Genomic DNA, 12,684 nt, shown 5'->3' on the forward strand with positions numbered 1-12,684 from the left:
ACAATATCCTACTGTTTTGATTCTTGATAGAATAACCATACGGGCCTTCACAGTATGTGTATTTGCATCTTTGGCACCAGATTTTTACTATAAATGTCACAGATGATACATGAAATATTACACTACACACAACATTTGTCTTCTGTGAAAGACAGAAATCAAGGAAGGAATATAGTTTTGCTGGAGTCTCTCTTTATAGGTGTGAGGGTTAGATGATTTGTAGATAGATGTCTGCATATGAAACTCAGACCATCTTATCAGGTGTTGTGGTGTCACTGCTCATCCATCACTGGTTAACCTATATTCCAGTAATTCTGAGAATCAACACAATAAAGACATCTATACAATGACTTAAAAGTTTATTATTCAACCTCTCACCTTAAACTGTAGGGAAATCTGCTGCATTCTGATGCTAAAATTTCTGCGCATATTCTTATTTATGAAAATGTCATAGCTGAGAGAAAACTGGCAAGAGCACAATTTTCAGCTTTTGTTTATTTGCCTGCTTGGGTGCTTTTAAATTTCCAGAAAAGCTCAGTATTCACCTCCTATGAACACTAGTCAAAATCAGAATACAGATCCCTGTAAAGAATCATCAGTGAAACAGTTCAGTTGTTTTTAAGTTAAATTTCCTTTGGTCTCTATTACCTTCACCTCACTTCTAATGTGTGTGCAGCACATACTAGATTATTACAGACAGTTAAGCACAAAGGATGATCAAGAGTTCTTGTTTATATTAAAGGCATAGAGATTTTTTTAAATACTCATGGTTTCCTAGTTTATTGCTCCTTGATTCCAGTGGCTTCTCCAGAAGGACATGGAACTCCCAGAGGATACAGGTGTAAATTTTGACCCTTACATACCTTAGGACAAGTGAGAGTATCTAGGATGGTAGGCAACAAACTACCTGTGGTGAACTTTTAATGACTGTGATAGAAAACCAGCCACGAAGGGCTAGGAAAATACCCTAGGAAAGAAGGCAGTATTCACCTTTTAAAATTAACCAGGACTTGGAGGATTATAGCTTAGAAAGCCTAATTTACCATCCCTGGTGATACCAGAACAAGCCATTTAGTACTGCAAACGGAAATATCTTGACTTGTGCACAGATTTTGACAGTTTTAGAAGACATATTGGGGTGCAGACATATTCAACAGAAAGTAGGCACACAGCCTGTTTTAAAAAAAGGCATCTTTGAGGAGTATGTTACCAGTAGGTATAAAATTTAGGTGGGTATTTTGAATGACATCTCATTGAGTATCTCCTGGATCTGAGTCAGTCCAACATTTTCTTGGTAATCTGGATGACTGATCACTCCCCCTGGATCTGGTGTCTGATGTAAACTTGCAGAGAGCACACTCTGCTCTATTGTCCAACTTACTAAGACACTAATCACCATTGGCACCAGTACTGATCCCTTAGGATCCTCCCTGCTAACCAGCTGCCAGGTGGACTTTGTGCCACTGATCACAACCGTTTGAGCTCAGCTGCCTGGCCAAGTTTCCACCCATTTTATTCTTTATCTGTCCAAAGTGTATCTGACCAATTTATCAGAATGCTATGGGGGACTGTATCAAAAACCTTCCTGAAAAGAAAGTGAACACACAGTGCTCTTCAAAAGCCCACAAAGCTATTTGGCTCATCACAGAAAACAGTAAGGTTGAATAGGCACAGTCTGGACTAACAAATCCATGTTGACTGTTCCCAAACACCTTGTTCTTCATGTGCCTGGAAACAGCTTCCAGGAGAACCTGCATCACAGACTTCCCAGAAACCAAGGTTAAGCTGATTGCTCTTCCTTAAGATAGATATGATTTTTTCCACTTTTTTGATTGTTAGAAATATCATCCAGTCACTATAAACATCAAAAATGTCAGGGAGTGACTTTGTAATGATGTTGATCCACTCGTTGCTCACCCTGAAATTCATCCCTTCCACTCATGTGGACTCATGGATCTTCAGTTTGCTTAAGCAGTTCCTAATTCAGTTTGAAGATTTTTCTGCAACGACAGTGAAGCACCACAGCAGGTTATCTCACAGACTGTAGAGATCCCTTCTTTTCATTTTATGTGAAAAAAGCCTCTCAATTTTCCAAGATTTTTTCATCAGACTCTCCCATCCCAAATGTTCCTTAAAAAAGCATTCTGTTCCTGAGAATGATAGTTAGTTTTTCAGTGTCATCCTTGTTTGTCTTGGGTTTTGTTGTTGTTGTAAATTTCAGCCAACTGATTTTTTTTTTCTACCAGTATGGTTATTTTGGTCCCAAAAAGCCACTTAAAGTTTTCTTGAAATGGAACCAGAGGAGACAGCCTGTCCTCCCTGCTGCTGATGTACTGATGTGCTCTGGGCTGCTGATGTGGTGAAGCTATGACCCCATTGTCTTCTTTTCCTATTACTCAGGGGCACTAAGGAACAAGAACTAGATTTTCTCCAGGTCTGAAATTGTGTTGGAGAAACATGGATTGAAGATTCTCCGCGTTATTGCATCTTGAAACACCTCAGAATGCAGAAACATTCAGGCCCTTAAAAAAATATCTGTTAGTCTACTTGTTTACATTCATATGACCATCTAAAGACAATCAAGTGGTGAATATTTCCAGAAAATATGGTAAAATATGAAGGAGTACAAAGTCTGGTAATGTTTAAGTAGCAGGCTTTAGAATATTCTGTTGTTTAGTTAAGGGCAATTTTTATAATTGTTAATTTATCTTTTGAATTGGGCTACTTACTTTACCAGGCAATTAAACCTGTGCCAACATACAGATGATTTACCCATATCCTGGATTAAGCTTTCACTTGTCATCCGTTGATCACCTGTGTGCATTTTATCAGAGGTGTTACCTAGCCAGCCAGCAAACATCTTGTACACCTGTTTCCTCTGATGCTGAAAGCATCATTTTGTCTGTGAACACAAAGTGCACGAGGCTGATACTGCTGATTCTACATTTCCAAGTTCACACCACCTTTCTGACCAACCCTAGGAACACAAATGGCAGAATGATTCTTCCTTTCCTTTGTCAGAATCAAATAGCTAAATGGCATCAGTTCTAGAAGTGCTTCTAAACAATTAATTGTTATTATTATTTTCCTCCTGTAGATTATAACACAAGTGAACAGAAGCAAGCATGTAAGAAACATGAACTTTACGTGAGTTTCCGGGACCTAGGATGGCAGGTATGGTTATAAATGCTGTTTCCTATCAACTCAAATTGGGAAAATCTATTTTACACTTCCCTATTATTTAAAGTCTGGGGATTTTTTTGTTTGTTTTTTTACTGGGGTTGTTTTTTTTTTTTGTTTTTTGGGTTTTGTTTGTTTGTTTGGTTTGGTTTGGTTTTTTTTTAGTGGTAATTGATATTTCACTAATGAGATACAAATCCTTTAAATGCATCTTGTAATGAATCTCTATCACTATTGCTTCACATTTTTAGGCTCTGAAATATTTTGCAGACATTCATGTCTTTAAGATCTGGATTCATTCACATAAAGATAAATCTGAAAAAAACATTCAAGATTTGAACAGATCAGTAAATAAAACCAAAATCCCCGCAGTGGGCAATAGAACTTGTGGAATTTGTGTTTGAATTCTCTCTGGTTCAATGCTGTCTGCTGCAATTAAGAAATATTTCACTGGAGTAGGATCCTTCGGGAGCCAGAGCTCAGATCACTGCTTAGTGATATATAACACTTCATATACACCTTGTAACACCATATCTAACTTCAAATAATTTCTAGGAAAAATCATCCTCCCATACAGAAACAAACAAAGGAAGGTAATTGTAGTAAAAGGTCATAAAGACAGAGACAGGGAACTGTGAGAAATTAAAATAGAGATCAATCTAGGTTTTTTTTCCAGAAAGCAAGGAGCTCTCTATAAAGAAAGAACAAGAAGGCCATCAGCAACTTCTAACCTAGACATATTGCACATGTAGGTAAGAACTCAGAGATGGCCGTCTGTGCATATCACATTTCTCAAAATTATTTTACAACAATTCTCCAGAACAAATCTATGAAATGAAGAAGTATGCTGCCTCTTCAGTGACAGCTCATCCTTTACATATCTCATATGGCCTCAGCATTTTTTTAAGTGTGTTTATCTTCAGAAGTAGGCAGAGGCTGTTTTTCCAAGCCTGCAGAGACTGATCACCCTGTCCACAGCCACAGAGCAGGCTTGTGGTATTGACTTGAACTCAGGCTACTGAACAAGTGAGCTGTTGTCTCTCTGGGGATCAGAGATTTTCCAGGTATCACCAGTTGGTTTTTTTTTCATTTTTTGAAACAGTACGTTCTGATGTGCACCAAGATGTGCAAGCCTCTCGGATCTGTCATTCAGGGTGGCAGCAGAGGAAAGAAAACCTGTTTTTTTCACAAAACAATACTTGAAGAATTAAAAGTTTCAGATGGAAAACCAAAGCTCCAATGTACAATATTTGATCAGTGAAACTCAGAACTTTACATTCAGGGTGAAATGAGATAAAAAAAAATGAAACCCAAGAAGAACTTGATCCTCTCCATCTTTCACACAGCACCACCGTTACCTTTGCCTGGAAAAAGGAGAAATCCAACTGTCTGGACACATAACTTTCATTAACATTTTTAAATATTTTCCCTCTTGTGGTCTTTTCCTCATGTCGTGTTGCTAGAAATACTCAAAAGGAAAAACTCAGTTACACTCCAATGGGTAATCTCCAACAACCCTCAGTCTCATCTCATGCAGTAATACAATTAACAGTGTTAAGAATGCAGAAGAAAGATAATGTGTGTTAATTATATTTTTGCTCATGATAATGTAATAATAAGTATTCAACCAAACATATTTTGACCTTTAATTCCACTTACAGCCTCACTACTTGTTATTCAGTGCAGATTTTGAATTTTATTTTTCTCTGAGTTTTGCACAAGCAAAGCATATATTTTGGTTTTTTGGGAAAAAAGTAATTTAACATACCATGTTCTGAAGTCCATTTTGTCTTTGGACAAGTCTTAGTGTGATATAGTTTGAAACTGTCTGTGTGAGAAAAAAAATAAATTGAGTGGGTTTACTTTTTCTCTTTTTTTCAGGATTGGATTATTGCACCGGAGGGCTATGCTGCATTTTACTGTGATGGAGAATGTTCTTTCCCCCTAAATGCCCACATGAATGCAACAAACCACGCCATTGTTCAGACTCTGGTATGCCTCTGCCTGCATTGTAGCTGCCAATTTTGCAGTTGCAAGTGTCTTGGGACAGGGAGTGTCTCTTTCTCTCTGCTTAACATTATTGGATTTTGGTTATTTCTTTGTAAATGATAATCCATGTCAAAGCTTTGCTTTGATGCTTATGCTAGAGAGAGGATGAGGTGTCTGCAGTGGCCTCTGTGTGAGATTTTCTTTGCATTTCTAATGTAATAACACATGAGAAGACTGTGTCATATTACTGGAGAATAGTGTAGACAGAAATGAAAGGGGCCCCCTGCTCCCACTTTCAAGGGGTTTTTTTGCAGTTTATTGAAGCCCCATGTTTTAGCATCTATATGCTATACCTTCCAGAAATGTTGACACTTGGCCATTCTGTGGACCTCTGTTGTCAGCTGTTGGCAAAGATACTTAAACCCTAATTTAATGTGAAGCTTTGCAAGTAGATGCATTTGCATGTAAGAAATTGTGTTCAGTCAAGCCTGGCTAACAAATGCAATTTATAAATAAGTGTGTTTGGATCTGTTGCTTTGCCTGGTACATGTAAAAGGGGATTTGCAGCCAGCTTTCTGCCTCTGCTAGTTCTTATTCCTGTGCATCAGCTGGAGCAGCCAAAAAGATGATCTTAGTTGAAGCAGCTGGATAGGCCTCCTCTATCCCATCAGCATTCAGATGATACAGTTAAAAAAGCACAGCATCTACAGAAATTAAGACCTTTAGACTGCCTAAGTATCACGCTGTGAGTCTGATGTCTGGTCATGATTGTTCACCTGTGCCAGCTGAAGAACTGGCTCTGAACTGCAACAGTGTTAGGCGAATGATTAACAAACAGAGGAATGAGAGAGAAAACATGAGGAGAGAGTGGGAGTATGAAATCAGAACAAGAAAGGGTTGCCATTCCTAATTAGTTTCTGGAGAGGCCAAGGCACACAACTGCAATTAGAGAAACATGGGCTTAAGGGTCCCTATGATTTAAACTGATGATAGGAAAGAATTCTGACCACCAGACTACACTGATGAGTCTGTCCATGGATGTTGAACTTTTGATTTTGACATTAAAAAAACTGGGTCTGAAAAACCTTTCCCCCTTCAGAAATGAGTGTAAATATTAGCCTTCTTGGGGGAAAAAGCCCCAAACTGAAACTCCATACCAAAAAACAACACACAAACAAAACCAGTTTGGTTTCTTTCTGAAAACAAATTCTGCTTGGGAAATTGCCATGTAATTCTACATGAGAGTGACATTCTTAAAAACTCAGCATGTGCTGAGACCTTCTCCTTTCCATTCAAATTTTCATCTATGCATCTTCTACAAGTCTGGCCAACAATGCAACTCTATACCAGGATTCAAGTCATCAAGATTCCCAAAAAGAAGGGAAAAAGTCACATCCTGGAAATAAACAGAAGAATTGTGGTAAGGGGTTCAGGTGAAGGGGAACAACAAATGCTACTTGGCAAGGAATATAGCAATATGCCAAGGAGATGACGAACAGCATATTTACAGCCCTCAGCTGAAAAGAAATAGGTCAGCAAAGCAATAACTTAGCACTATGCAAACAGTGTTCAGAGAAGTTGCCAGCATCAGTGAGATCCCCAGGTTAGAGTTCTCTGCTGCAATTATGGTCTGTTAAATAGGAAATGGCTGAGTGCTACTTTGTCTCATGCATCTTAGCCTTTCAAACAATAGTTAATTTCCCTTGGTTAAGCAATTCATGCAATTTGTCCTGTTTTAAAAACAAGATTCTTAATTTTTTCCTCCTTTTTATGGCCTTTTTGGAATTGTGTGGCTCCCTCTGCATGCGCTGTACATGCATTCAGTTACGCAGCCAAAAAATCATGAGGCTAATTAAATTTTAACTGCACATAAATTAGATGAGATAACAGGAGCTGAATGATTTCTGGTTTAAATTATACAAAATTCAGATTTACACAAGGTGTGCACATGGGGATGGCTTGGGAAACAATTATTCATACACCCCACCCTAATCCAAATGTAATCATCTCCTAGCCATACTGATTACACCATTCTAAAAAAGCCCACTCTTTGGGTTGGGAAGTGATTGTTCCTTGGTACCTGTCCAAACTGCACTGACGTTTTTTCTTTTTTTTTTCTGTCTTTTGTAACAATAATAGGAGAAATGCTGTGCCAGTATCTCTCTGTCTTCTTTTCCTGAGGCTGAACTTAGGAAAACAGATCATACAGACATATAAATGCAAGATAGAATGAATTTAATGGGCTACATAAGCTTTCTTCTCTCTCACATCCCATCACCCTCTGGACATGTGATGTACTAGTGTTGGCCTCCAAGTCATGTGGATCAGCAGGTTGACTGGCACTGACTTCCAGGCTCACTCTTGAAAAATCTGTGAATATTGCTCTTGTGCTGGGATAGTAGGGCCATGAAGCTCCCAGTTGGGTGGCAGGGGCTAGTGGGACAGTAGTTATGGCAGGGTAAACATCTGTCTTGACAAGGCACCATCATTCTTTCCTCCTGTGTATTGCTGTTCATTTGTTAAACTGTTTTTAAATGTGTGTCTAAACCCTTACAAAACTGCTACTTCAGGATTTATTATTGCTCATTTCAAAAGACCTTCTCATGGTAATAGTTATGTAAAAATCGTTTCCTGTTGTCTGGCAAAGGCTCTGGGTTTGTATCACCACAAGACAGATGGCTCTAACAGATTTACAAAAACTTAACATACAAATGAAACCTATTATTCCTGAAGTCTTCATCCATGCCTTAATAATCTCTTGCCCTCTCTATTACAAGTCCCTCTTTTCTGGCCTCCCCAGTTTCCAAGTCTTCAGCATGTGTAGAATATTATATCCAAGCTTCTTTCAAGTACGAAGAACTTGTACTTCCCCCATTTTTAGATATTTCCACTAGATCCTGTTCATTCTGGGATGCTGTTCAAAACTCTTTTCCTTCTCTTTAGCTTTTCATTGATACATTTCAGCCTAGTCTACAAAAAACCTTCTCTGTCCCAGTCCTTCCCCTAAACCTTCTGTCCAACTGGAATTCATGTTATGGATTGATTTTGACTTCAGTGGAAGTAGAATTGGACCCATGAATACCTAGATAAGACACTAAAATCCACTCATCCTGTTTGATAACCCACACCTTACCATTCCATAAGCTGAAGGCAGCTTCAGTAAGAGCCTTTGCTATCTGCAGCAGCCTTTCCTCCACACTGAGACCCTGATCCAGGAGAGCATTTTAGCACATGCTAGGCTCCTGGTAAGCCCCCAGACTTGAACTTGTGCTTCATGTTAAGCACAGTCCTCAACAGAGATGGTACTGACAATATGTTTGAGTGTTTTTCTGAGCAGCCTCCTAACTCTAACTCTTCTAAATTTCATCTGAAAATCAACTTTCTGTCTTGGCTCTGCATCTGATACTATCATATAACTCTGTCTGGGTGATTGAAATCAGAGCAATGTTCTGGAGGTAAGCTGTGCTTTAAAGTTGGTAACCGAGGAAAATCTGTGACCGCGGCACTCTGAATTGCAAAGACATGTTTTGCACTGACTTCGTCCTTGTACCTCTCTGTTTGATATATGAGCTATGTATTTATCTGTCTTTCAGGTTCATTTGATGTTCCCTGATCATGTACCAAAGCCATGCTGTGCACCAACAAAACTGAATGCAATCTCCGTGCTCTACTTTGATGACAGCTCCAATGTTATTTTAAAAAAATACAGGAATATGGTGGTGCGCTCATGTGGCTGCCACTAGAATAAGAAAAATAATCTAAAGCAGAGGGTTTTATTCAGAATTGTAATAAAGTCAAGATATGAGCCTTGCTGATGAAAAGGCAGTCTTAAATTTATTCCATTTCATGTCATCTCTCATTTAAATGTACAGTATACTGTATATAGTAGCTTTTATTTATTTAAAAGTATATAGTTTCTTTTGTATGAGCAAAATTTTAAAACCATTTATTTTATGGGTCTCCTCACTATGCAGTAGAATTTCACAAACTAATTTTTCAATTGACCATACCGGAATCTATTTCATTCCATGCTGAATCTTTAAAGTCTTTGTATAGATTTTTTTAAAAGGTAGAAACCCCAGAACTTCTGTAACTGCTTCATATTGTTAAAGGAACTAAAATAAGTTTGGTCATATTGTGCCAATGAAAACTGTGGTGGGTATTTATTTAGAAAAAGGCACAGGAAAAAAAAAAACAAAACAAAACCTAAATAAAACTGCTTGGCTAAACATATTTTTTCTTTCAGAAGTTCTGCTCCATTAGAAAAAGTGAAATGTTGAACAGTGTTTAAGTAAATAAATAGTAGATAGAAACTAGAAATGAAAAGATTGCACATAATTGTTGTAACTGTTTTCTTTAACAAGATGAGTGTAACTGGAGGAGTATGTTACTTCTTGGCTTGCAGGCTGCAGAGTGTGCAAAAGGTTCAAAGCTTCAGGAATTCTGCATAGAGAGACTCTCTCCTATGTCTGTGACTTTCCAACTCTAAAAATTGATCTGCAACATTCTCACTTCAAATCACATCAGTCCATTATCCATGACACTGCTTTGGCAAATATTTTTATAATAACAGTCTAAGGTAAAACGAAACAAAACAAACCACCCAAACACACAATCCTTCCCATTCCACTGGCAAGTTACTATATACACAAAATATACTGATGACAGCATGGAAGGGCTTTGCTCCATTTAGTTCCCACTTCTGGGCATATTTTCAGAGTGAGTAAGGGAAGGAACAGGGCATCCAGCAGTTGCATGCAGCAGTTGTTGCCTGTTTAGTTGAAAATCTTGTCCCTGGTGGTGGCAGTTCTCAAGGAAAGACAAAAAACATCTTTCCTAATGAGCTGTTACCCAACATTTGCTGCCTAATTTCAGTCCCATCTTCTTTAGACTATTGTAAACTATTGTAAAACTCTTAAATCCATGCAAATATTTTTTAATCTCTCTGAATTCTTGGCCTCAAATGAAACCCTGTGGTTATGAATTACACAACTAATTATAGATAATCATTCTCACCACCACTATCCATATGCTCACTTTGAATTTACCACATTTAATGTCTTTCGGCACTCCTTTATTTTAGTGCTATGAAAATGGGAAAACAGAAATTCTGTTTTCTCCCCCTCACATGGCTAACTATACTTTTTAACTAATGCTTTTATCATGAATTGCCTCGATTTAAAATGCTTCATTTTAACAGTACTCAAAGTGTTGTTGAAAAATGAATAGGACATATCAGTTTCTCCTTAGACAGTATATTCATGTAAACTCTGACTTCTCTGTTTATTTAAAGCATATTTCAGAAAATTCAGATTATTACAGAGTGATAAAATCAGCATGTGTGTGTGACTGTGTATATGCATGTGAATGTGCAACTTTCTTTTTTGCAGAAACTAATTTATTTTATCTTGCTTTTGGAGTAATACATAAATCCTTTTCATGCATACACTCATTTAAAAAAAAAAAAAAAAAAAAAAAAAAAGAACAGTTCTTATTTCAGTCTTGGGAGCTTTTTCTCCTTAATGCAACAGTTCCATTTAACAGTTGCATCTCTATTTTATACCGACATTGCCTACAAATCTATGTTTAGTCACAGTTCATGCACAGGTTGTATGGAAAAATACAATATATCCAACTGAATTACCATTTTGGAACAGTTAAATTCCTGGGTTGTCTTAAAAAAATGTACTGTTTTTTGTATAAATTGGTTAGGTGGTTGTGCTTTTTTGAACTCAATTTATTCTAAATGGAATTTGATGGAAACAAAATTTTGGGTACATTAAGTAATATATTTTTAAATAATGTTGTACCATTTTGAGAATAAGAAACTTAAGATTATTGTTATATTATTCTTTAAAATATGCTGTTGGAATATATTTCTATATTTTGAGACATAATAAACCTGTAATACTACTTTGTTCTGCTGTGATTTTCCTTTTGAGACACAAAAAAATGACACCAGCCTCATAGATTGTTTTAAAGTAAAATCAAGAGATCACTAATATTTATGTATAGATCTACGTTGTGGGTCAGATTTTTTTAGCTTTTAACTTATTCACAATGTTAACACCATTGCTACACATTCCAGGACAAAATGAAATATTTACAGAATTTTACTAGTGGCCACTTCTATGGCTTAGGAGTATTCACCCTTTGGAAGTCATCTGAGAGGAGTGATCTGATCTGCCTGTGGAAGCACGTGGTTCCCTAAGTGTGATTTCAATGTCCAAGACAGGGTGAGCTTTGACTGAAGTGTGGAGCATTTATAAGTTCTTTGATGTGCTAAGCTGTGAACCCACATAACAGTCATCCTTTGGTTAGATCACCTGGTGGTCTCTCCTTCGTCTGGATGCACATTTCAACATTTCCAAATATAAGTATATATAAGGTAATTTTTTTCTGGTTTTGGCCAAAGGTTTCAAATTCATTAATCAGAGAACAGGGGTGGCAGACACTTGCTGACTGTCAAAACCATGCTTGTCTGGATTGCATTACCCCTTTTTTTAGATCAAGTTAAAAATCAAATTCATACCAAGCGGGCTGGTAGTTGACAACATCCATCTGATCATTAAAAAACTCCATACGTGCTCCATACATGGGTGCTATGAATGCCATCTATACTGTAGACACCAGAACTGAAGCTTTCTTAAGAGATAAGGTAGAGAAATTGCACTTCTGGATTACAGTTTATCCATTTCTCTCCAAGACTTCAAACTCGGTTTAGGGCAATAGAACTGCTGAAGAACTTGTCTGAGCAACTGCAGCAAATTCCAACCTCTGACACCTTTAAAATAATGTTACATTGCTGAAAAAGTGTAACTGGGATGTTTAGGTGGGACTCAGAGCTTTGAGAAATCTTTTATTATCATGGTGGAATGCCAGCCTCTTCCATTTTGGAATACAATTTTCTCTGCCATTTTCTTGGAAAAGGTTTTATTGCTGATTGTGTATTTCTTCCATTCTGTTTTGGGGGTTTTTTTGTTTGTTTGTTTTTTGGTTTTGTTTGGTTGGTTGGTTGGTTTGGTTTTGGTCTTTTTGTCAGCTCTTTTTTGATATAGTTTCATAGTAAATTGACTTTGACTCAAACATGGTTTAAAATAAAGAGTTTAGATTGTACTCATAGCATTCTGAGTTGTTTCAGCAATAACCAAGTACTTCTAACAACCAGGACTTTCAAACTGTGTGTTCCTTGCAGTCTCTACCAACTTTTCTGCTCTCCCATTCAGCTGTGCTTGGGGAGACTCTGACATGTGGTGCCTGAATGACGAGCAAGCCACATGTGAATTCTTCAGCATTATCTTTTACTATCTCATCTGCAGTCACAGAATTTGCAAACTGTGATTTACAACGTGTTACTGAATTCTTACTCACACGGCTTAAGCAAGAGCTTGATTAAAAACAAAAGAAAACTGAAATCCAAGAAAAAAAAAGCAAGAGGAGGTTTCGTTGCCATCTTAATTCAAATAAATCAGCACCAAACGTGGTACATGAGGGATCAGGAATCTCATATGAATT

At 37.4% G+C, this 12,684-nt stretch overlaps 1 protein-coding gene across 3 annotated transcripts in view; it reads left to right on the forward strand.

The window, feature by feature from the left end:
• The window catches only part of BMP5 (bone morphogenetic protein 5), a 59,632-nt gene extending 48,550 nt beyond the window's left edge, over window positions 1-11,082 (forward strand). For all 3 annotated transcript variants that reach the window (XM_071741650.1, XM_071741648.1, XM_071741651.1), the window contains 3 exons: window positions 3,098-3,174; window positions 5,062-5,172; window positions 8,763-11,082. In XM_071741650.1, coding sequence (XP_071597751.1) covers window positions 3,098-3,174; window positions 5,062-5,172; window positions 8,763-8,912 — 338 coding nt within the window. In that variant the 3' untranslated portion in view covers window positions 8,913-11,082. The remainder of the gene's footprint in view (window positions 1-3,097; window positions 3,175-5,061; window positions 5,173-8,762) is intronic.
• The last annotated feature ends 1,602 nt before the right edge of the window (window positions 11,083-12,684 follow it).

The sequence above is a fragment of the Heliangelus exortis genome, chromosome 3 (assembly GCF_036169615.1).
Source record: "Heliangelus exortis chromosome 3, bHelExo1.hap1, whole genome shotgun sequence".
Classification (NCBI taxonomy): Eukaryota; Metazoa; Chordata; class Aves; order Apodiformes; family Trochilidae; genus Heliangelus; species Heliangelus exortis.